General features: G+C 43.3%; 1 protein-coding gene across 2 annotated transcripts; it reads right to left on the bottom strand.

Annotated features, from left to right (window-relative positions):
- Positions 1–56: 56 nt before the first annotated feature.
- si:dkeyp-121d2.7 (putative zinc finger and SCAN domain-containing protein 5D) lies at positions 57–25,865 on the bottom strand. 2 transcript variants are annotated; one of them, XM_061787133.1, is made up of 5 exons: positions 25,461–25,865; positions 18,793–19,111; positions 10,499–10,761; positions 5,062–5,173; positions 57–1,446 (listed from the first exon to the last, which is right to left on the bottom strand). In XM_061787133.1, the coding sequence occupies exons 2-5, from the start codon at positions 19,082–19,084 to the stop codon at positions 410–412; spliced, it is 1,704 nt and encodes a 567-aa protein (XP_061643117.1). In that variant the 5' UTR covers positions 19,085–19,111; positions 25,461–25,865; the 3' UTR covers positions 57–409. The 2 variants fall into 2 exon arrangements, with proteins under 2 accessions (XP_061643117.1, XP_061643118.1); XM_061787134.1 differs by having other exon boundaries at positions 10,499–10,758.
- Positions 25,866–26,674: the final 809 nt, after the last annotated feature.

Genomic DNA, 26,674 nt, shown 5'->3' with positions numbered 1-26,674 from the left:
TATTTATTAATATATTGTATACTGTATATATCATAATTGTATATAAGAGAAGTGTGTTCCGATGGACTTAAATGTTTATTTCTTGACGAAGACCATAGACAAATATACAAAATACAGCCATTCCTCTCATGGGGAAAAAAATGCTGTCCTCTTGCAAGGGAGTCATTAATACAAACATAAAAATGTATTATTGTCCCTTATAAATAAGTACAGGTTTTATACAAATGGGAATTGGTTCAGTTAAATGACAGATTGCCATCTAGCTTATAGCCACTTAGGTTCCTTTAAGTCAGTTAATGATCAGCTTGTCAGCATTTTGAAACTGCAAACTACTGAGAAAATACCAGACACATTAGTCAACTAAATTCTACCATATTTAGTTAAAAAGCTGCTCTTCCCACGTAAGTGTCTAAAAACACTGGTGGCTTTTCAGCTGTTCCACGTCACGTACGTGCACCCCACATGAAGAGCACTGCACTGAGGCCTTCTCGCCGTTGTGAATCAGCTGGTGTCTCTTTAAATACTCCACTCGACTGAAGCGCTTTCCGCACGCATCGCACCCGTACGGACGTTCTCCCGTGTGGATTCTCTGGTGCCGCTCCAGGTTCCCGAGGCGGCTGAAGCTACGCCCGCACAACGGGCATTGGTGCGGCCTCTCGCCTGTGTGCACCAGATGATGCCGCTCTAGGGAACGCGAGTGCGTGAAGCGCTTGCCGCAAATCTCGCAGCAGTGCGGCCTCTCGGCGGCGCAGGCGCATTCGTGGTTCTTGAGCGCCCATGCGTGGCTGAATGTATTACCGCAGTGGGCACAAGGGAACACGCTCTCCTCTCCGCCACTGTTCTGTAAATGGGCACCACCTAGTGGGCAGGGGTGCTCCTCCATCTCAGCCTCTGTAGTGAAGCCGCCCCCACACTGAGGGCAGAAGTGGAGCAGGTCGGCAGCAGCGTCCTCCTCGCCTCCACTCTCGCCCGCACTTCCCGCCGCGGACGGGTGCAGGTGCTCAGACTCCCCCTGCTCCGCTCCATCCTCTCCACTCAGAGCAGAGTCGCTCTCTCTCATCTTCCGGGACCTGCCTGACCTGAACCTCCCCGGCCTCACGTGGCCCTTCACATGGTCCTTCAAAAGCCCTCTTCCTATATGCTCCTCTCGCTGCAACGTGGGCGGCTGTGGCTCTGCATCTCCTTCCTGCTCCATGCCGTCCAGTCCGATGTACTTGGGAGGCAAGCCGATCTTGCCGCCTAAAACCGCCTCCGTCGCCGGGCCCACGGGCTGGGAGACCGTTATAGCGGCCTGCTCGCGGCCTCTCTCGGCCCTCAGTGCGGACTCCAAGCCCCTCAGCTCGTCCACGGTCATACCACCGGCTGATTGCTCCACTGTGCCCCCATCCCAGTCGTCGTCCTCTTTCTTGGTGGCGGTGACGCTCGGGGGATGATCTAACAGGTCTCCTGAGAGGAAAAAGGAGAGGAATGTGAAAAGACAGATTCATAATGCAATGGTGCCTTGCGATAAGCGTGATCTGACTTACAAGCTTTGAGATACAGTGGCTGAAATAAGTATTTAACACGTCACCATTCTTCTCACTAAATATATTTCCAAAGGTACTATTGAGATGAAATTCTCACCAGATGTTGGGATCAACCCAAGTAATCCATACATACAAAGAAAGTAGAACAAATAAGATCAGAAATTAATTTGTGTGTAATAATGTGAAATGACACAGGGAAAAGGTATTGAACACGCCAACTGGTATTTAAGACTTTTAAAAATGGTGACGTGTTAAATACTTATTTCAGCCACTGTACAAGTAGTCATCAGGACGGTTTTTTGCTTTGACTTGCGATTAAAATTTCATTATGTGGCAGTGAACTTGGGGGGGTATTTTTTGCCATTTATTTAGGTACAATTTGCATTTAACCTTTATGTGCAACACATCTTAATTGAATTACTAAGTACAGTTTTTGTTTTCTATATTTAAGCAGAGTGTTCTAACCATGCATAATGTTACAGTGATTTACAATATTAAATACACTTTATGGGAATAAAACCTGTGCCTCGTTTTAAGCCACTGTATTTTAATATTGGCCATTATGGTGGTACCTGGAGGGCCAAGTATTTTTTCACGGGGTATTGGGGTAAAACGTTGGAGAGGCACTTGCCTAGATGCTTTTAAATACAAAGAGGTCATAGCCGGATATTTTACAGACCTGAGTGCAAGTTCATGTGCTCACTGCTTCGAAATTTAGTTTCCCCTTGAAGACTCTCCTCTCCCTCAGCCTCTTTGCTGCCCATCCACCTGTTTCTCAGTCACAGCGGACTCAGGACCGCAGGGAACATTACGAGGCGGTGGCGGCTGTCTCACGAACATGTCAGAGATTTTTCTACATGGATCTAGAAACTTGCCTTTCTTAGGAGGACGTGGCATTGCGCTCACACACGCAAAAGCGTTCTACTCTTGGCCGGTGGGGAAAATTGATAATCTAACATCAGTGACTCAGTGGTTAAAGTATATAAGCAACGTGATTGGCCCAGCCAATACAATGTTGACCAATGCACTGTTGTAATTGGCGGGGGGTTTCCGTGTGGTCTTAGTGCTTGTCGAGGATCCATTTATTATCGTTTTACATTGGACTGCAGGGGACCAAAACCTCTGAAAAAGTACAGGGGACATGTCCCCCCATATATTAAGCCTATGCTCTACAACAAGCAGCAGTTTGGTAGTTAGTGAACAATTCTTCAAAAAAGAGGGTTCAAACTGTTTAATGCCACTCCAAGTTGGAGTTTACTGTCAAACTAAACATAAAACAAAGAATCACACCTTGTGTATTTAAAACAAGCACACAACTGTCTTAGAAATGTCCGTTGCTGAATGCCATCACAAATTGCAAAACACCATAGAGGAGCTAACAAATAGCATTGGTGTCGCAATATTAAAACCGTTTAAGCTACGGCTATATGAACACAAACGGTGGAGTAACACATGCAGACATTATCAGGACTGTCAAAAACGTTTTTAGAATTCATTACACGATGAATTGAATTAAAAATATATGTAGATCTAGTTTGATAGGGGTTTGTGTGTCCCAATGATCCTAGGAGCTAAGTTGTCTGGGGCTTTATGCCCTGGCAGGGTCACCCATGGCAAACAGGTCCTAGGTGAGGGACCAGACAAAGCACGGCTCCAAAAACCCCTATGACGAGTACAATTAATGGATTCAGGTTTCCCTTCCCCGGATGTTCAAGCATAAGGGTGTCCACACGTGCACTTGGCACCAGGACACCCTAGGTCGCAGTTCGATGATCGACTTTGTGGTCGTGTCATCGGACTTGCGGCCGCATGTCTTGGACACTCGGATAAAGAGAGGGGCGGAGGTGTCAACTGATCACCACCTGGTGGTGAGTTGGCTCCGATCGTGAGGGAAGATGCCGTTCCGACGTGGCATGCCAAAACGTATTGTGAGGGTCTGCTGGGAACGTCTGGCAGAATCCCCTGTCAGAAGGAGTTTCAACTCCCACCTCCGACAGAACTTTGCTCATGTTCCGGGGGAGGCGGGGTACATCGAGTCCGAATGGACCATGTTCTGCGCCTCCATTGCTGAGGCGGCCAACCGGAGCTGTGGCCGTAAGGTGGTTGGTGCCTGTCGTGGCGACAATCCCCGAACCCGTTGGTGGACACCAACGGTGAGGGATGCCGTCAAGCTGAAGAAGGAGTCCTATCGGGCCTTTTTGGCCTGTGGGACTCCTGAGGCAGCTGATGGGTACCGGCTGGCCAAGCGGAATGCAGCTTTGGTGGTCACTGAAGCAAAAACTCGGGCATGGGAGGAGTTCGGTGAGTCCATGGAGAAAGACTTCCGGACGGCTTCGAGGAAATTCTGGTCCACCATCCGGCGTCTCAGGACGGGGAAGCAGTGCACCACCAACACTGTGTATAGTGGGGATGGGGCTCTGCTGATGTTGTGATGTTGTGGGGAGAATACTTCGAAGACCTCCTCAATTCCACCGACACGCCTTCCCATGAGGGAGCAGAGTCTGGGTTCTCTGAGGCGGGCTCTCCTGTCTCTGGTGTTGAGGTCACCGAGGTGGTTAAAAAGTTCCTCGGTGGCAAGGCCCCAGGGGTGGATGAGATACGCCCGGAGTTCCTCAAGGCTCTGGATGTTGTAGGACTGTCCTGGTTGACACGCCTCTGCAACATCGCGTGGAGATCGGGGACAGTGCCTCTGGATTGGCAGACTGGGGTGGTGGTCCCCCTTTTTAAGAAGGGGGACCGGAGGGTGTGTTCCAACTACAGGGGGATCACACTCCTCAGCCTCCGTGGTAAGATCTACTCAGGGGTGCTGGAGCGGAGGGTCCGTCGGGAAGTCGAATCTCAGATTCAGGAGGAGCAGTGTGGTTTTCGTCCTGGCCGTGGAACAGTGGACCAGCTCTACACCCTTGGCAGGGTCCTCGAGGGTGCATGGGAGTTCGCCCAACCAGTCTACATGTGTTTTGTGGACTTGGAGAAGGCGTTCGACCGTGTCCCTCGGGGGGTCCTGTGGGGGGTGTTTCGGGAGTATGGGGTACCGAACCCCCTGATACGGGCTGTTCGGTGCCTGTACGATCGGAGTCAGAGTTTGGTCCGCATATCCGGCAGTAAGTCGGACTCGCTTCCGGTGAGGGTTGGAGTCCGCCAAGGCTGCCCTTTGTCACCGATTCTGTTCATAACTTTTATGGACAGAATTTCTAGGCGGAACAAAGTAAACTCTACACCAACTAACCGCAACACAATGACCATTTGCACAATATAGTCAACACCTGTTACGGATTTTGCAATTCAGTTCCTTGTTAGAGAGAGTTTGACAAAAAAGTAGTGAAACATTGAACAGTTGGACACAAGTTTAGAGAAGGTCAAATTACATTCGCCTGTAACGGTTATAGTGTCCTTCAGGTTTATCCTGAAATTTCACCCAAAAGCCCAATATGCATAACGTTTCGTAATTAGTGTATACATACATCTCTTGTGTCAAAAATCATTATTACGTGCGAGTCGTCATAATGCTGTGTGTCAGTATGCAGAGCTCGTTTACCTTCACTTTGGGCTCTGGAATTATTGCAGAAGTTGTGGTTTGGCCGGTCCATCTTCAGAGCCTCCTTGATTAGCCTGAGAGAAGCCGGTTGATATCCCTCGATTTGAGGAAACTGCATGGAGAAGCACAGAGGTTTTCCAAGCAACATCAAACAGAAGCATTTGGAGTTGATTCTTCCATTTTCTATAGTGCTTGTCATCATTACAGTCGCAGCGCCAGCTTTCGCACAGCATCCTGCGATAAGGTAACTATATGCGTGATGTCTAGGGTTGGGCATCAAGAACAGATTGGAACCAGGACTAACGTTCCGGTTCTCCCGGAACCGTGCAAATGTAAACATTTCGGTTCCCAGTTTCAATGCCTAGTCCTTCAGCCGCGAAGAAGAAGTGGCGAAAAGCAACGAAGAAGAACGCGCACTATGACGTGCTTGTGCCCAACGGCGGTGGCGGCGAACAAAAGTGTGTCTTAACTTTGTTAAAATGAATAACCAGTCGCCTCAGTGCGACACAATGGAATAAGATTATATTGTGCAAAGGAGGCTTTCACAATGTGTCGTCGCGTCTGACGCACTCCGAGCCTCAGCCTACACCGCGCGGAGCTTCAGTCAAGTCAATTGGGTGAGTGAAACAATAAAATACGTCTATGACAACATTGCAACAGCTAACAAGGTAAACGGTTGCTTGCACTGATGGTTTTTACCGTTTATTTTAGTCTTCAAACCAACGTAAGTGCTCAGAGTAGAGCCGCTGCTCATCTGCATTGAGAAGAGCCAGATGAGGTGGCTCGGGCATCTGATTAGGATGCCTCCCGGACACCTCCCTGTTGAGGTGTTCCGGGCACGTCCCACCGGGACGAGACCCCGGGGACAACCCAGGACACGCCGGAGAGACTATGTCTCTCGGCTGGCCTAGGAACGCCTCGGGATCCCCTCGGAAGAGCTGGAGGAAGTGGCTGGGGAGAGGGTAGTCTGGGCTTCCTTGCTGAGGCTGCTGCCCCCGCGACCTGACCTCGGATAAGTGCAGGAAAATGAATGAATGAAGTCAATTGGGTTAGTTCCACACACATTGCTTTTTAATTCATAGGTTTGATATTGATACTGTTTATAAAAAACCTTGAGTCAAATGTTCATTTTAGTCTATGCTGCAGAGGCTGCTAAGAAAATGGATGTTCATAATTTGGACACCCTTTATTTAAACCATGCAAACTTTTTTGACCCAGCCCCCTAAAAGAATTGGAATCGAGAATCGTTTGGAACCGGAATCGAACTAGGGAACCGTAATCTCTCAAATTCAAACGATGCCCAACCCTAGTGATGTCATCGGCAGCATCTGGTGTGAAGTATAAAAAAATTATTAAAAAAAAAAAAAAAAGCTTGTTGGACATTAACAATTTATTTGAACATAATGCGGGGGAAGTGAGTGCTAAACTTAACACCCAACCTGGCCTTAATCAAGGCATTACTTCACAAACGTGCGTTGTCTCGTCTTTATCGTGCCACTGATACCACCTTCAAAGGTGGACTTGTCCCCCCAGTATGTGTTGCTGCTCTTTATACAGAAAAGCAACATGGAAAAAAGGCAGAAAAATGCTGGCTTTTACAAGCAGTGTCAAATGGGCAGCCAACAACAAAACATGGCAGGTCACATGATGCTTCCTGCCGTGCTTGTTTTTTTTTTAAAGACACACCGAGCGGCACCGCTCAATTACAGTAGATGAAATCAACTACAGTAGACGAAACTGGATAGTGAACAAACGACATTCAGCGACTGACCCTCATAGACAAAACACCTACCGACAATCCTGAACTCGCTACAACAAAATCATTAAACAACATTTTGAAGTGTCACCTACTTTAAATCACGGCTGTATTTGTGGATCTCAGAAAACGTGTAAGTCGCGGATAATATCCAAGTGCAGCAAAAAAAAAAAGTCCACTGTTGGAGTGTTGTGTCTCCGTCGGCAATGAACAACAGCAACAGCAGCCACTGAGTGTGTGCAAATGTATTGTTTACAATGGAAGAAATCAAATGCAATCAAACAAGAATGCTGCATACTATAAACTTATATCATGTATAAGTATATATAAATATAAATAGGATAATATCGTCATGGGCGGGAGGGGGGAATAGATCACCCCCGTTTCTTTAGTTTCATGTTACCTTTTAATGCCTGGTACAAAACTAAAGGTACATTTGTTTAAACAAATATGATGACAAGAAAAATAACTCATAAGGGTTTAAGACCTGATAACTAGCCATTTTCCATGGTTTTCTTTTTCTGAACTATAAGGCAATGTGTGTGGAACTTAATGGTTCAGCTAAAAGTTAAATATAGCATTGTTAAAATAGTTATTTGGGACTGTTTCACGGCACGGTGGCCGACTGGTTAGAGCGTCAGCCTCACAGTTCTGAGGAGCGGGGTTCAATCCCCGGTCCCGCCTGTGTGGAGTTTGCATGTTCTCCCCGTGCCTGCGTGGGTTTTCTACGGGCACTCCGGTTTCCTCCCACATCCCAAAAAAAACATGCATTAATTGGAGACTCTAAATTGCCCGTAGGTGTGAGTGCTAATGTTGTTTGTTACTTTACATTTTTTTTTTGTAATGGATGGAACCAAATGCTATAAAACACTGCTTTTCTTCTTTTCACCGATGCGGCACAAGGTTAGTGTTTGTGATACTGAGAGAGAATGTTTATGTGAATTCTGTCTTAATTCATTGTGATGTAAAGTTGCTATGGTGAAGTTTTAGCTCAATGTTAATCTTTTTTTTCTGTCATCGGCACTTACGTTGGTTTGAAGACTAAAATAAATGCTAAAAGCCAACAGTGCAAAAGTGCAACCAACCATTTTACCTTGATAGCTGTCTCAATGTTGGCATAGACGTATTTTATTGTTTCACTCATCCAATTGACTGAGAGTTGACTTCACTGAAGCTCGGCGCACGTCAGACGCTACACATCATGAAAGCCTCCTTTGCACAATATAATCTTATTCCAAGTGTTACACTGAGGCGGCTGGTTATTCATTTTAAAGTTAAGACACACTGTTGTTCACCGCCGTGTGGGGCCCAAGCACGTCTTTGTGCGTGACCTTCTTCGTTGGTTGTCGCCACTTCTTTGGGGTGGGCGGACTATAGGCATTGAAAATGGGAGCCAAAATGTTTTAATCTGAACGATTTCGGGAGAACCGGAATGTTAGTCCCGGTTCCAATCGGTTGTCAATGCCCAACCCTATTCTTCAGGGAACACACCTGGTCCCATGCAGGCATTAAAATCAATAAGAAATTGAAAAAACAAGGGAAGGCTAATCATTTTTTTCATGACTGTACAGGGATCTGGTTTGATGTGCATCCCACGTCTGAGACGCACAAAAATTAGCAGGGACGCATGAAGCATAATCGTTCTGCGTCCATTGACACATGGTTTAAGACCCGCCCTACGTATGCGTCTGTGTGTGTTGGTGAAGAGCTTCCACACACAGCGAATCAAAAGTACAAATACTGTCTTGGTGCTAGCCAATCAAACGCAGAGTAAGGCAGGTTATTGTTCCATACAATGGACACGGGAGTTTTTTTCTGAACTCAAATTTCCATTGTTGTGGTAACACCTGCCGCGCCGCTCACAACGCAGCAAGCTGCAGGCAGAACGGCGTTTGCTCCATAGATGCACACAACTGGGGAACCTTAAGGGAAAGTTAATAGTTTATCACACTCGCTAGCTTGCTTGTTAGCGAGCTAAGGGCTGGAGCTAAAAAGCTCACTCGACCGCGGCGACATCGTTAAAATGTCAGCACTCGAAGTTGTGTGTGTGATTTCCCCATATAACACACACATCTGAAAATGTTTATAAACCATAACCACAGCAGCACACGTTATCAATATTCATGCGATAGTTGACTTCAGCGAACCCATTTTCTGCGTCATTGGATTGACAGGTAAAGGTCTCACATCACAGTCCAGCAGCTCGAGGGCAGGCCTTACTTTGCATTTTATTTAGCCGTTATTCAACAAGGTAAAAGCTTATTGAGAGATCAAATGTCTTTCAAAATCCAAGAGGCAAGAGAAATTATACAGTACAACATTCATACGATAAATAAAAATAAAGACTAAAAAAACAACAGTGACATTAAAATGTATGGCATCTGATTTAAAAACAGTGACAAAGCTCAAGTGCTTTCGAGAATTTACTTTTTTTTTTTATTCTTTCAAATGTGGCAGGCTTTAAGACATTTTTTGGGCCTCTTTAGTGGGTTAATGACGCTATACCTACAGTATGTGCCAAATGTGTAATATTTGTTTAAGTGCAATTTTTGCCAACAGCAAGTCTTTTTTTATTTTTTTTAATCATAGATTATTTATTGTTCTACATTACAATGCTCAATGTTCTTTAGAATTTAGTTAATTGTTCTTTAAAAAATAAAACATTTTATTTATTTTTTTTAAATCAATTTTTAAAAAATCAAAATAATATATATATGCATTAAAAAAACATCGATATCGTTTATTGTGACAGTTTTTGGGAAAATATATCATCCAAAAATAATTGCTATTGCATATATTGAGAGAAAGAGCAACTGATAACACAAAAATATTGTACAAATAAAAATCTGCAATATAGCGGGACCGCGTAGCAACAACCGTCATATAGCAGAGTTGATGATAAATTGCAGGGACTTGCATTGTTTCCAGACATGTGCATCCTGGGACTCGCCTAGTCTCAAAGTAAAATGATCTATGACCTTATATATCATACATATACTGTAAAGAGATACAATTTTACACACGCAAATTTGTTAAATATAAATATGATGAGGCAGGATTCAATCTACATACTTTTTAGAAAATGCCAATCGGCTAATTCGTTTATTAAATATTTTTTCAAGATTATCCTCATATTATGAATTAATAAAAATTAATATTTAAAGCAGTTGAAGTTGTTTCATCAGTTTTCATTCCACTTTTTTTTTTTTTTGACTGATGTTTTAGATTTTTGCCATTGTTCTCATTTCAGCACCGGAATCGAGGTATTTTGTGCAGGTACAGTAACGAAGTCAGAATTTTGGTATTGTGACACCAGTACTCTTGTTATGCTATTTACTTGCAAATCGACATTTGGACTCACAAGCCAAACTAGTTGCAGACAAGCGGCAACAACTGAATTATTCAATTACATCGCTTGGTGTGCAGCTAGCTTAAGGGAAATGGCTCTAAGACAATTGGCATATTATGCTTTGAATGCTTTTGCACAGACACTTTATTTGGACATAAAAGCTTCGGGCTCCTGTGATGTGGAGAGCTGCCACTCTGATATCAAGTCACTGGTCCTCCATTTGTCAACTACACGGCCACAGATATCTGACCGCAATCAAAACTCTTGTTGCACCTTATTTTGTGTGGAGTTGCGAAGCAGTGTTGCTGTGCTGCTTTCTTTTACTCCCTCACCTCCTCTTTGATGCTGGTCGTCTCCTCCCCCTCACCGCTGAGGCTGCCCTCCCCTTCCTCATCGCACACCATGCCTTCCTCATCCTTTTCACCCCTGGGGAGCTGGACAAGGTACATCTGCCTGGAATCTTTCCCTCCTTGTCCTGCTGTCATTACCACTGCTGCTGTTCCTCCTTCGCTGCCACCTCCTCCGCCTTCCTCCCACACGCCTCCAGGCCAGCCTCTACGATAGGCTGCTGCAGGGCCCTTCTTTGACTTGCCTGCTGAGGAGAAAAGAAGACATAACGACAGGAAGGATTAGACAGCGCAATGTGAGGAGGAGGAGGGAGCATGAGTGGGAGGAGATGAATGGTAAGCCAGGAGAGACTGATGAAGGAGAAAAGAAGGTGGGGTGGTAAGACTGAAGGAGGAAGATGAGGGGATTGTAGTGCCGAGTGTAAGCCTTACCATTTAACCGCTACACTGGATATGTGTTGCAGATATCTGTTATTCAGTTTTACCCAATTAAAAAGAACATTTGAGGTATGTGAAACTGCATTCTTCCTATGCACAAATGGCATGTTAGGTATCTACAACCTCATTTCCCCTAAGATAAATGTCACTTTTGCCATTAACAGAAAATGTACGGCGTTTCTCATTTCAGGTATCCATAATTCAGTGGAATTGTAGATGTCTGCATCTCCACTTTGAGATGTCTCAAATTTGATTCCGTCTCGTCATCATAATTCCAGTATAACATCTTTATTTCCCCTTAATCAACACCTCTATCTACATATCCCTTTTCAGATACACTATATTACCAAAAGTATTCGTTCACCTGCCTTGACTCAGATATAAATTTAAGTGACATCCCATTCTTAATCTATAGGGTTTAATATGGTCCACCCTTTGCAGCTATAACAGCTTAATCTCTTCTGGAAAGGTTGTCCACAAGGTTTAGGAGTGCGTTTATGGGAATTTAGAACCATTTGTGAGATTATACACTGATGTTGGACGAGAAGGCCTGGCTCTATAGTGTTCTATAGCGTTGAGTTCAGGATTGTGCAAACCAGTCAAGTTTATCTCCATCGAACGCTTTCATCCGTGTCTCTATGAACCTTGATTTGTGCACTGATGTACACAGTGTTGTACCTGAACATGTACCTGAGTTCAATGAACGAAAGTTCATGAACGAGTTCATATTTTGGGCGAACATGACCTGAATTAATTTCTGCCTGATGAACGCAACTGGCGACAAAGAACGGTTTTCGAACAAAAGTAATTTTTCATTCAGGAGTGTCAGGTTTTGTTAGGGACTTCAAGGACAAAGCCATCTGAACACACTATATACGAGCCTTCATATGTCAGCGGATAAACACTGGATTTGGCAACCGATTCAGTGCGGCCACGGCCGCCATTCATGGCAGGCAAGTCCCGGCTGTGTGAGAACGTGAGGTGCGTTCAGGGACACTGTGAGAGAATGTGTTCTTTGGTGGTTCTTTTATAATACAGTACATAATTGTAAAAATTGATTAGGCCTACTATAAAATTATTATTTGTATCAGAATTCTTCAGTTAAAACTATGTACGATCACACTGTCATGATGTGGAATTTATTTTGTAATAAATAAAATATTTTGTTAATAGAGTCAACCAGAGCTGCGAGGAATCCAAAGTTATCAATGTCCTTTCACCATCGTTCTTGTCATACTGTGTTGCGTCTTTTTGTTTGCACATTAAAGCCAAAACTCCTATTTTTGTTTTAATTACTAATTTTTAAAAAGTCCATTCAAGCAACACATCTTTCCTCATGTTTTTGAGATTGTAGGGTGAAAGCTGCAGCTGGCTACTAGTGTGGACTGAATGGGTGGCAACAATCGGAAAATAAAATGCCAGTATTTTAAGGGGAACAGCCCATCAGGAAAATATTGAGGGGGGAAATAGAACTATGAACTAGTTCATTTTTGGAATGGTAATCTTAGTTCAAAATTTTGAATCATCAACTATGAACTGACACTGGATTGACAGACATGTTGGAACAGGAGGGGGCCATCTCCAAACTGTTTCCACAAAGTTGGAAATGTCCAAAATATTAGCCCTGAGCTCCAGTGAAAGAAACAATGCCTCAGCATACCAAGAGATTTTGGACAGTAAAACAGTTTGGGGATTACCCCTTCCTGTTCCAACATGTCTGTGCACCAGTGCACAAAGCAAGGTCCATAAAGACATGGATGAGAGAATTTGGTACGGATGAACATGACTGGCCTGCACAAGGTCCTGCCCTCAACCCGATAGAACACCTTTGGGTTGATTTCGAGTGGACAGTGAGCCAGGCCTTCTTGTCGAACAGTGTGTGACAAATTCCCATAAACACACTGCTAAACCTTGCTGAAAGCCTTCCCGCATTAGTTGAAGCTGTTACAGCTGTAAAGGGTAGACCAACATGATATTAAACCATATGGATTTAGAATGGAATATCACTTAAATCATATGTGAGTTAAGGCAAGTGAGCGAATACTTTTGGCATTATAGTCAAGTTTTAACTGGCGAAATTATGCTGCACATATCTAACTAACAATCATGGCTACCATCTTTGTGGAAGTTTCTTTAAAAAAACAAAAACATAATACATAATAAGCACTTAAAACGCCTCTAAAATCCATCCATAAGAAAACAATTGATTACCAAAGGACATACCCTATTATACTGTCCACACTGCTGTTCTCACGAATAACATTCCATCCATCCATTTTCTGAGCCGCTTCTCCTCACAAGGGTCGCGGGGGTGCTGGAGCCTATCCCAGCTGTCATCGGGCAGGAGGCGGGGTACACCCTGAACTGGTTGCCAGCCAATCGCAGGGCACATACAAACAACCATTCGCACTCACAGCCACACCTACGGGCAATTTAGAGTCTCCAATTTATGCATGTTTTTGGGATGTGGGAGGAAAACGGAGTGCCCCGGAGAAAACCCACACAGGCACGAGGAGAACATGCAAACTCCACACAGGCGGGGCCGGGGCTTGAAGCAGGGTCCTCAGAACTGTGAGGCTGACGCTCTAACCAGTCGGCCACCGTGCCGCCGAATAACATTCCATTTGCCCTATTTAAGTCAAGTTTTTAGGGAAGGTGATGGCGTTTGAAACGTTAAGGTCGTTTTGACATGTTGACTTGGAGAACCCCTCAGCATTTTGGTGCGTACGAGTGTATTGGTGGAAATTTTCAATTGAAACCTGTCAGCCAATTGGAGAAGGGCTTCCCCGAGTAGCAGACCAAATGAAAGGGTCGAGGAGATATGTTGAGAAATAATGAAGTTATACTATTTTGCTCTAATTGGAATACAATTTCCACCAGATTTTCTGTAGGCGTTACTACACAAAAATGTTCCCCAAAAAGGCAATTTTTCTGACACGAAAAACTCAGTTTCTCCAGAATCTATCATTTGACTTTGCATTGACGTGGCCATTCCAACCAGACTCAGTATTTTGAGACTGTCATTTTTGAGTAATGTCCCGCTGTCACTGTAATTGGAATTGTGACTAGTCAGAATCAAATTGTAGAAATCTCAAACTGGAGTTACAGATATCAACAATTAAGTTGGATATATCTGTAACTGAGTGGCAGACCTCTGCAACTGAATTTGTAGATATTTGTAATGACAAACACCATGCACATACAGTGCCATGACAAAGTATTGGCCCCCTTCTCAAATTCTTGTATTTTTTTCATAGTTTCCCCACGTTAATGTTTAAGATCATCACACTAATGTAAATATCAGACAAATATAACCCAAGTGAACTTAAAATGCTCTTTTTAAATGGTGATTTTATTTATTGAGGAAAAAAGAAACAAAATTAAAAATTACCTGGCCCTGTGTGACAAATGAATGCCCCCTAAACCTAATAACTGGTTGGGCCATCCTCAGCAGCCACCACTGAAATCAAGCGTTTTCTATAACTGGCAATGAATCTTTGACATCTCTGTGGGGATATTTTGGCCCACGCTTCCTTGCAGAATTGTTTCAACTTAGCTAAAGTGGAGGGTTTTTGAGCATGAACGGCCTTTTTAAGGTCACACCACTGCATTTCAAATCGGACTCAAGTCTAGACTTTGACTAAGCAAAAGTAAGATGAGCCTTTATGTTCTTTATGGTCCGCAGTGGTTTTGGCCTTGGAACTCTACTATTGATGCCATTTTTGCCCAGTCTGTTCCTTATTGTTGTGTCATGAACACTGACCTATCCTGAGTTCCTTTGTGGCCTCCTGGATGACTCATTGCTGTTCCCTTGAGTTAATCTTTGTAGGCCGGCCATTCCTGGGAAGGTTCACCACAGTTCCATGTTTTCTCCATGTGAGGATAATGTCTCTCCCTAGGGTTCGCTGGAATCCTAAAGTTTTAGAAATGGCTTTTGTAACCCTTTCCAGACAGATAGATGTCAATTACCTTGTTTCTCGACTGTTCTAGAACTTCTTTGGATCGTGTCATTTTGTTGCAGCTTTTTTTTAGATCTTTTGTCCGAGTTGATTTTGTCGGGAGAGATTCTCTTTAAGTGATTTCTTGATTGAACAGGTCTGGAGGTAATCAGGCTTGGGTGTGATCAATGAAAATGAACCAAATATTGTGATAAGCCACAATTAATTCATGATTTAACAATGAGGGATAATTACTTTTTCCACACAGGGCCAGGTAACTTTAGTTTTTTTTTTTCCTGAATAAATGAAATCATTGAAAACTTGGGTTATATTTGTGTGATATTTATATTTGCTTGATGATCTTAAACATGGCGAACGACTGGTTTGCACATCTGCCTCACAGTTCTGAGGACCGGGGTTCAAGTCCCAGCCCCACCTGTGTGGAGATTGCATGTTCTCCCTGTGCTCCGGGGCACTCCGGTTTCCTCCCACATCCCAAAAACATGCATGGTAGGTTAATTGAAGATTCCCAATTGCCCATAGGTGTAAATGTGAGTGCGAATGGTTGTTTGTTTATATGTGCCCTGCGATTGGTTGGCGACCAGTTCAGGATATACCCTGCCTCTCGCCCGAAGTTAGCTGGGATAAGATCCAGCATCCTGCGACCCTAGTGAGGATAAATGGTACAGAAAATGGATGGATGGATCTTAAACATTAAAGTGGGGAAACTATGTAAACCTAAGAATGTGAGAAAAGGGCCAATACTTTTTCATGGCACCGTAAATAGCAAAAGTAAAGTAATTTGTCCTAGGCAAAATTATGTTACAGATACCTGTAATTCAGTTTTGATAAGGTGAAACTTGAATTGCAGATATCATTGTTGTTTCGACAAGTAACAATTACGTTAGATATCCTGAATGGAAATTCCAACTATTCAAAATGTAATTACGACTAGTCAGAAAGCTGTTGCTGCTATCTACAATATTAATTCAGGATACTCAAACTTAGCTTTTCAATGTTGAATCTGCTTGTTATATAAGTGAATCGAAGAGATGTAGAGCGAGAGAGGGAAGGACAGAAGTACACAAAGTGGAGAGAACGCTTAATTGCAGCAGCAGTAGTGGTGGTGGTGGAGGAGTAGTGGAAAAGGAGCGCGCGAGAGGTGACGAGCGAGCGAAGAGCACAGGAGGAGGCGGGGGCTGGCTAGAAGGGAGGAGGAGAGGGGCAGCGTAGTGAAGGCGGTGGGGGAGGGAGTGGAGCAATGAAGGGAGGGCAGGAGGAGGAGCTTCAAAGAACGAGGGAGGTATAAGGCGGAGGAGGCTGAGGAAGAGGGGGGAGGGAGAAATAAAGATGGGAGAGGTGGAGCACAGAGGCATAAGAAGCAGGAGGAGAATTGAGGGAAAGGAAGTGTCAAAGCACAAGGGAGAGAGAATGGAGAGAAGACAAAGGGGAGGAGGAGGCAGGGGATGAGGAAAGAGGAGGAGGGATGGAGAAATGGTGTGTCAAAGCACAGGAGAAATAAGGGGAGAGAGAGGAAAGAAAAGTGTTAAAGAAAAGTAGAAGGTGCGTGGGATGGGAGGAGAACAAAGAGGGAGGCACAGAGAGGAGACATAGGATGATGATAGAGTGAGTAAGAGGATCAAAGCACAGGAGGGGAAGAATGGGGAGGTGAAGAGAGAGGGGAGCGAGGAGAGAGGCAGGAGGCGGCAGAGGAGGAGGGAGGGAAGCATGGTTTATCAAAGAACAGGAGAGAGGAAAAAGAGGGCGGTGGAAGACAGGGAGAAGGCAAAAGAGTTTAAGGCACGTAGGAAAAAGAAAAGGAGGTGGCGGAGGAGGAAAAGGAGGAAGTGTGTGTCAGTGCACACACAGAGCCAAGTGGGGACTTCAACGTGCAGAAAGGGGAGGGAGGGAGTGATGTGCTCCTGCCAGATGGTTTGCAACAAAACAAGTGTCTCTTGGTACAACTTCCCTTCTTTTTCGGGCCCAACCGATATGGATTCTTTTGAAGCCGATTCAGATATTTGGCAGGGGGGGAGGGGAGTCTGATAACCAATTCATTTCAAAATATATAATGAATAAAATAACTTATTTTGGTCCCAACGACAAATATGAATTACAGCCAGAGCAGTTGACTGTTTTACAATACTTAGTTCTTCAGTATCTGTTTAATTTTACAACAGAGGAGTACTTTCAAGTACAAAAAAATGGATGAATTTATCTTTAGATTTAGGTCAGGGGTGTCCCAAGCTACGGTAATTTGCAGCCCACCGTCCATTTTTCAGCAGCCCACAGTATGTACTAATAAAGACATTTCACACGGCCCGCAATGCAAGTTTAAAAATTATTTTTTAAAAAGTGGACGTAGGCAGCATGAGAAGTGTGTGTGTACATTTAAAAACAAGGTGTGTGTGGGGCGGGGGGGGCGGGGGGGGGGGGGGGGGGGGGGTTGCGACACCCACATCCCATGGGGGGGAATGTGGTTGATGGTACCACTACTAATAATAAATTGGTTTGACATACTGTACAGCTTTTCTAGATATGAAAATATGCAAATACATTATTTTCAACTAAAATAGTAACAAATTATCTTCTTCACACTGTGGTGAATAAAGCTAAATCACTTTTAGAAGCAAAAATGATCACCTTCACTCTGCTCCATGGCACAGTCCGATTTGTGAACCTATCACATTAATGATCCTTAAGTAAGTGCTTTAACAATGGTCAGTTTACTACAGACTGCTCGTTTTTGTTCTGAATCTGGTGCTGGGATTCGGCGGCTCATCAGGTCAGGGATGCAGGGCCCCTGGCCACCCAAAAATCTTGGAAAATCCCACTGTACACTTAACATCCTTTAACAGAAAACTGTGACATAAATTGATTTTAGCATTTTTAATAAATTAAAGTCAAAAGTGGCCCTTGCATCCTTTGATCTCTCTCTATGCGGCCCTCGGAGGAAGAAGTTTAGGCATCCCTGATTTAGGTAAAAAAAAAAAATGTATGCAGTATATAAGCAACATAACGAGTGAAGGCGGCACGGTGTATGACTGTTTAGCACTTCTACCTCACAGGATCCAGGTTCAAATCCGGCCTTGCCTGTGTGGAATTTGCATGTTCTCCCTGTGCCTGTGTGGGTTTTCTCCAGGTACACCGGTTTCCTCCCACATCCCCATCCCAAAAACATTCATGATAGTTTGTAGGTGTGAGTGTGAATGGTTGTTTGTTTATATGTGCCCTGTGATTGGCTGGCGACCAGTTCAAGGTGTACCCTGCCTCTCTCTCACCCAAAGATAGCTGGGATAGGCTCCAGCACACCTACGACCCTAGTGAGGAAAAGTGGTACTGAAAATGCATGCATGGATAATGAGTGAAGTTACTCGCAAAACATGAGGCATGATGCCCTTTAACATTAAATCACATAGCTTCTACTCCCTTATTTTCTTTGCCATGACGTAATGAGTTCAAAATAAAAACCAGACGCCTTTCTCAGATGTCATAACAAGTCATCTTTGACAGTTGCATTTTAAATACAGGATATGATGTGCATAGAGACAGTTCCACTGAAACGGGAGCCAATTATTTTGTGTGTGCACTTACGCTGATTGTTTTGTGCATTGCGGCTGTGTTTTTTACTCTAGTTCCTGTATTGTCATTTGCTTGATTGCCATTACCTTTGTCTTATGTTGTAATGTGTTGGTGTGAAAAACAACAACAAAAACGCAAAAATGTGGCCATTTTTGCCAAAAAAAGTCTTATATTAGCAGATAAAATCGGCCGGCCGATTAATCGGTCAGGGCCCTGCTACTTATGCAGCAACATCCACGTTTCTCACATTTAAACAATAACAATCGTATAATTGTAATATCGTATAATAACACCCGCTGAGAAAGCATCACTTCCACTTACGGTCCGTCTCAACTTTTCGTTTGTGACGTCCTCCCTCCTCGGCCGTTGGTCCGGCGTTGCGGCGGCTGGCAGCCCAGCCCACACCGTACATGCGTTCTGTCCTCAGCTTGTTCTCGGTAAGCCTCAGGCGCAGCTTAAGAGCGTCATTCTCCTTACGGTTTAGGGAAAGTTCCACCAGGTAGTCGGCCACTGTCTCCTGGAACAATTTGGTGATCTCGCACACAGATGCCCGGATGAGGCTGTCCATAATGGCTGTCAAATGTGTCTCGAATGTGGTCACCGATTCCTCCATCGTCGCGGGGACCGGTCCGAACGGGAGCTGGACATCATGATGTTTGTTACCATGGTAGTGCTAATCAAAGACTGAGCCATGCCTCAAACAGTGAAAAAACAATTACAATGCCGTGAAAGATTATTGGCTCCCTTCTCAAATTATTGTATTTTTGCAGTTTCCCCACTTGTAATGTTTAAGTTTATCAAACAAAGCTAAATAGACAAATATAACCCAAGTGGACATAGCATGCTGATTTTAAACGGTGATTTCATTTATTAAGGGCAAAAAAAACCCTCAAAGTTACCTGGCCCTGTGTGAAAAAGTAATGGCCCCCTAAACCTAATAACTGGTTGGGCAATCATCAGCAGCAACAACGGAAATCAAACATTTTAGCAATGAGTCTTTCACATCTCTAATGGAGATATTTTGGCTCACTCCTCCTTGCAGAATTGTTTGAATTCAGCAAAAACGGAGGGTTTTCAAGCATGAACGGCCTTTCCAAGGTCATGCCACTGCATTTCAAACTGATTCAAGTCTGGACTTTGACTAGGCCACTCCAAAACCTTAATTTTGATTTTTAAGCCATTCACAAGTTGACTTGCTGGTGTGTTTTGGATCATTATCCTGCTGCAGAACCCAAGTGCACTTCAGCTTGAGGTCACAAATCGATAGATGTCAATTACAACCCCAATTGCAATGAAGTTGGGACGATGTGTTAAACATAAATAAAAACAGAATACAATGATTTGCAAATCATGTTCAACCTATATTTAATTGAATACACTACAAAGACAAGATATTGAATGTTCTAACTGATAAACTTTATTGTTTTAAGCAAATAATCATTAAATTGGAATTTTATGGCTGCAACACATTCCAAAAAAGCTTGGACAGGGTCATGTTTACCACTGTGTTACATCACCTTTTCTTTTAACAACATTCAATAAACGTTTGGGAACTGAGGACACTAATTGTTGAAGCTTGGTAGGTGGAATTCTTTCCCATTCTTGCTTGATGTACAGCTTCAGCTGTTCAACCATCAGGGGTCTCCATTGTCGTATTTTAGGCTTCATAATGGGCCACACATTTTCAATGGGAGACAGGTCAGGACTTCAGGCAGGCCAGTCTAGTACCCGCACTCTTTTACTACGAAGCCACGCTGTTGTAACACGTGCAGAATGTGGTTTGGGATTGTCTTGCTGAAATAAGCAGGGGCGTCCATGAAAAAGGCGTTGCTTGGATGGCAGCATATGTTTCTCCAAAACCTGTATGTACCTTTCAGCATTAATGGTGCCTTCACAGAAGTTACCCATTGGCACTAACACAGCCCCATATATCAGAGATGCTGGCTTTTGAACTTTGCGTCCATAACATTCCGGATGGTTCTTTTCCTCTTTGGCCCCAGAGGACATGACGTCCACAATTTCCACAAACAATTTGAAATGCGGACTCGTCGGACCACAGAACACGTTTCCACTTTGCGTCAGTCGATCTTAGATGAGCTGGGGCCCAGAGAAGCCGGTGGCATTTCTGGGTGTTGTTGATAAATGGCTTTTTCTTTGCATAGTAGTTTCAAGTTGCAGTTACAGATGTAGCATCGAACGGTATTTACTGAAATTGGTTTTCTGAAGTCTTCCTGAGCCCATGTGGTGATATCCTTTACACATTGATGTCGGTTTTTGATGCAGTGCCGCCTGAGGGATCGAAGGTCACAGGCATTCAATGTTGGTTTTCGGCCTTGCCGCTTACATGCACTGATTTCTCCAGATTCTCTGAACCTTTTGATGATATTATGGCCCGTAGATGATTAAATCCCTAAATGTTTTCTGTTTTTATTTATGTTTAACACAACGTCCCAACTTCATTGGAATTGGTGTTGTACTTTATTTAAATTTAAATTTCTTTGGATCATGTGATTTTCTTCCAGCATTTTTAGCTCTTTTGTCTGAGTTGACTTTGTTTGGACAGATTTGTTGAAAGGATTTCTTGATTGAACAGGTCTGGAGCTAATCAGGTTTGGAAGTGATCAGTGAAAATGAACCAAAAATTCTGATTCGCCACAAGTAAGTTATGATTTAACAAGGGGGGTAATTACTTTTTCACACAGGGCCAGGTAACTTTGAATAATGTTTTCCCTTAATAAATTAAATCATTTAAAAACAGAATTTTAAGTTCACTTGGATTATATTTGTCTGATATTTACTACATTGGTTTGATGATCTTAAACAAAGTGGGGAAACTATTAGGGTTGGGAACAAGCAGTTCTACACAGCGGACATCGAATCAGTCCTGTGGTCTTCCATCACAGTCTGGTTTGGTGCTGCTACAAAAAAGGACAAACTCCACTGCAACGGACAATCAAAACTGCTGAAAGGATTGTCGGTACCCCTCTACCCACCCTTGAGGACTTGCACACTGCCAGAACTAAGACAAGAGCGTGCAAAATCCTCTCGGACCCTCCACATCCCCGTCACCGGCCGGTTCTTCCAGCTCCTTCCCTCAGGTCGGCGCTACCGATCAATAAAAACTAGAACTAGCAGACATTCCAACAGCTTCTTCCCTCTTGCGATCAACTTCTTAAACACCTAACTAACAATTCCATTACAACATGCTGGCAATTTTTTGACTTGAGTTTGTTGTCACATTTCTGTGGGGCCAATTATACATTACTCGTGCACTCACCGTAGTAGTCTATTTGCATATCTGTTGTTGACCAATACTGGCCACTCATGCCAGAGTAGCATCTGGTCCATTCGAACACTGATTGAGGAGTATCTGCAACATTTGCACAATCAACATTCTCCCAGATTATCGCACTACTCGCTTGAAGTCTCGGCGCCGTTTGCGCAATGGTCATTGCACCGGACTATTGCAATTAGTGTTTCGAACTGCTCTAAGTGCTAGAGGACTCCATCTTTTTGCACAATTGTCAAAAAAATTTGTTTGTTTTTTTAAATGTACCGCCATTACCAGATAACTAGCAACCCTTTATAGTTCAGTGACTGTTTTTTGTCAATGTCTTTATGTCTCAAAGGTGTTCTCTGTCAATTGACTGTCTGTTGTCGTACTAGAGCGGCTCCAACTACCAGAGACAAATTCCTTGTGCGTTTTTTGGACATACTTGGCAAATAAAGATGATTCTGATTCTGATAAACCGATGCGACCGGATAGCCGTTCGTAAAGGCGAGAGATACGACTATCAGGAGCAGACTCCCTCATCGATATGAAATCCGCCAGGAATCCGTAGATACGTCGGTTGTAGGGCTGCGGACCAGATATCGCAAGGCTAGGAATCGGTTGCCTGAGGGCTTTATGGTTTTCATCTCGTAAAACAAGCGCAAGAGGTCTCGCACTGTGCTCCGCAGATAATGTTATGTTTACAACCAAACGCAGCAGTGGTGGATACTAGCAACACTACTAGCTTAACTAGATTTCTCTGTAGCGTCACTATTTCAACATCAAATAGCTTATTAGTAGTTAAGATACTTTCATGGTCACGCCGATAGCAAAGTATCGTTCCCCCAGAAATTGCAAACATTGAATGCAACGCCACATTATGTACTTTATCTCAAGTCCGCTGTCATCACCGGCGAAATGTACGCCGCAGATTGTAAACATGCAGAAAATATGACAAAGGTAGGTACATCTCAGCAATTTCCTTGAAATGTAACTCAGCAAACTTATGCTTCTTCTCGAGTCCTCACTTATATGTTCGTATTGGTACTGTGCGACCCTAAAAAAGAAACTTCCAAGAGGACACACACCCAGGAACATCCCGAATGTGACACAACAATCGCCACTTAAACTAAGCCAGTCATCACGACTTAAAAGTTCAAAAAGTCAGTCAGCACTCAGCAAAAAAAATTAAATAAAATTTAATTTAAATAAAAAAGCAGTGTGTGTGCAGTGGCGGTCCTAGCTTGAATGGCACGGTGTGCGAGACCACCATGGCTGTTTAAATATTATTTATGCAGCTTGTGGAGAAAATCTTCCAAATTAATTGTTGTATTGTTGTGGTCTATTGAAATAATTAATTTTATATTTAAATAAAATAATATATAATTGAGATTTTCACAGTGCCATAAAGCAACACTGCTCAGGGTTAAGTGGTCTTTTACACTACAAGTTTGAAAATAAGGTTAGAAAATGTGCTGATATATGTTCTTTATGATTAGCACTGGTGGAAAAAGATTTTCTGCACCGAATCGATCTCAAGAATCGTATCGCTCCCATACTGAATCGAATTGTATCGAATCATTCCGCCCGTAAAGCTATCGTTTCTTTAATCGAATTGCTACCTGTGTATCTAGATATGTATCGAATCGGCCTCGTGCCAGAGATTCCCAACCCTAGAAACTATGCAAAAATACAAGAATTTGAGAAGGGGACCAATACTTTTTCACATTTCGTTTGAGTAATTTCCTTTCAGTCACCTTTTTGCAAATATCTACACACAAAAAGTTCTTGGTAGCCCTCTGTTAATGAAAGAAAATCCCACAGTGGTCACAGAAATAACTAGAATCTGACAAACGATAAATTAAAAAAATAACTAAAATCAACCAGTGAAAAACAGACATTGCTTTTGAATTGTGGTTCAACAGAAGTATTTCAAAAATAAAAATAAAAAATAAATTTTAAAAACTCATGAAACAGGCCTGGACAAAAATGATGGTACGACTAGAAAAGATTGAAAATAATTTGACCTTAGACATGTTCAAGCCAAGCGTCCTCTAATTTGCATCATGTGTGTCTTCAGACTTGTAAACAGTCAGTTGGCCTATTTAAAGTGTGACAAGTAATCACTGTGCGGTTGGGTGACATGCTATATACCACAGTAAACATGGACCAGAGGAAGCGAAGGAGAGAGTTGTTTTAGGAGATTTGAAAGAAAATTATCGACAAGCACGTTAAAGGCTACAAGACCAACTCCAAGCTGCTTGATGTTCCCGTGACTACTAGTTGCACATATTATTCAGAAATTTAAGATCCACTCTAGCCAACCTCCCTGGACATGGCTGAATGGAGGAAAATTTATGACAAATTGAAAAGACTGCTAATACGAATGGTAACAAAAGAGCCCAGAGCACCCTCCAAAGAAAATAAAGATGAACTCCAAGGTCAAGGTACATCAGAGTCAGATCGGACCATCCGTCGTTGTTTGAGCCAACGTCGACTTCATGGGAGAAGACCAAGGAGGACACCACTGTTGAAAAGAAATTATAAAAAAGCGAGACTGGAATTTGCCAAACTGCAAGTTTGACAAGTCACAAAGCTTCTGGGAGAACGTCTTAAGGACAGATGAGAAAAAAGTAAATTTTTTTGGCAACGCACGTCGACTATGTTCACAGACACAACAATGAAACATAGCAAGAAAAGAACACTCTCTCTACTGTGAAACATGGAGGGGGCTCTGTCATGTTCGGGGCTGCTTCGCTAAATCTTGTACAGGGTACGATGTTATCTCAACACTATTAAGGTATTCTCGAGAGAAATGTGCTGCCCAGTGTAAGAAAGCTTGGTTTCAGTCCCAGGTCATAGGTCTTGCAACAGGATAATGGTCCAAAATGCACAGTTAAAAACACCTAGGAATGCCTAAGAGCAAAACATTGGACTATCCTGAAGTGGCCTTCTATGACTGACCCCTGATCTAAATCCTATTGAACATCTGTGGAAGGAGCTGAAACACACCATCTGGAGAAGGCACCATTCAAACCTGAGAACACTGGAGAAGTTTGCTCATAAAGAGTGGGCTAAAATACCTGCTGAAAGGTGCAGAATTCTCACTGAAAGTTACAAAAATTGTTTAATTGCGGTGATTGCCTCAAAATGTTGTGCAACAATATATTTTAAGGGTACCACCACTTTTGTGCAGGCCTGTTTCTTGAGTTTGTGTGTGTTTTTAAAAATAAATGTTTTTATTGAACCACATTTCAAATCCAATGTCCGGTTTTCATTGGTTAATTTTCAATAATTTTTTTTCATTATTACTTTTGTCAGATTCAAGTTATTTCTGTGACCACTGTGGGTTTTTGCTTCATTACCAGAGAGGAACCAACAACATTGTCCACGAGTGTGTTATATATATATAAAACATATACACACACACGACACAACACAACTGCAAACGTGGTCTATCCGTCGCTACGACATCGCAAATACAAACGTTGCCCATGACGCGTGACTAAGTCGTTATTCCTCTCATTAATTTAAATTCCCAGACTATTGTTGGAGTCAAACGGCTCATAGATGTTAAGTAAATGTCAAAACAGACCATTCTGGAGTCATGCATTCGAATGGAAACGGGATCATGCTGAAACTGAGGCGCTGCAACCTCCGCATAACGTTACGGAGCGGTCGCATTCGCCAGCAGGCTAATTTGCCTTTAAATACTCACCGTATGTTTAGATGCCTGCGGTGACTCCTTGAAAATCGCAGAAAGGCCGCTTGGGCTCAACGATCTAGACGCAGGCCGAGCCCAATTCGAAAGCAAAGGAAGACGGCGACAAAGGAAAGCGCCATCGAACTTCTCTGCTGCTTCCCACCGCGACTCTTTTTTTCCCCCTCGGCTCCCTCAACGCTGCCGAATGATGCTTGGTGACACTGCGCATGCTCGGTAAGGTCACATAACGTACAGACAAGAGCAGTCGCGCTACGAGCACGAAAAACATTGATTTGGAGTCAGTATTCTTGTCGATGTGAGCGCTAAAGTCGAGTTTCTAGAAACAATCTCGCTGGTTTGTTTGTTAATATTATCTAGATAACGTGCAATCCAGAACGGCCGTGGAGCGCTCTTAAAACAAAAGGGGAAAAAAGCTGTCACGTCCTCTGTCCTATAGATAGTTGTACCCAGAAACCCATTGGGCCTGATTCCAACGTCGACATCGCCGCCATATTTGATGTGGCAAAGTAGCGGTCGGAGCGGATGCTTCAATCATTTTCTGTTCGGAGATGTGTCAAACGTTTTCAGTCAAAGCCAGATCTCGTGGGATTTAAAACTCACACTGAACAGTTACTTTTGATTGTATTTTGTCATTCTCACATCATTTGTCGCTAACTCTGTGGAAAAATAATGAACATTAAATTTTCCGAGTGCACCCATCACTTTTTATAAAACATTTTGTTGGTCTTTTTATGGGACAACACTGGAGACGTTTCTACAATGTAAAATGGTCAATGTTCAGCTTGTATAACTGTAAATTTAGTCTTGTGTCAGAATAACTCAACACTCAGTGCGGCCAGAATGAAAAAAGAATATACTTTCTGTGTAGTTAATGTGTCGCATCCACCGCAGTGTTCCATACATTCGTTTATTTGCGGCATGGTCGCAACAGACGCGACCCTACTCCGCTCGGAGATTATTGCTGTGCTACGAGCAGCAGGTGAACTTTACTACTCGCATTCACACACGCACATATTGGTAAAAAGATACAGTATATGCGGGTAAACGGTCGCTTAGGGCAGCATGGTGCACACGCTATCTGAAACAGCATTGTGTAACAACATGCCATATCTGTAAAATAGATATGTATTTATAAATAAGCCAAACAAGCACGCTGCGGGAAGCCCGGACGCTCGCTATGCGGCAAACACTCATGGAAGGGGAACAAA

The sequence above is a fragment of the Phyllopteryx taeniolatus genome, chromosome 10 (assembly GCF_024500385.1).
Source record: "Phyllopteryx taeniolatus isolate TA_2022b chromosome 10, UOR_Ptae_1.2, whole genome shotgun sequence".
Classification (NCBI taxonomy): Eukaryota; Metazoa; Chordata; class Actinopteri; order Syngnathiformes; family Syngnathidae; genus Phyllopteryx; species Phyllopteryx taeniolatus.
The sequence above is the reverse complement of the archived record's forward strand: the minus strand, read 5'-3'. Positions and strand labels throughout refer to the sequence as shown.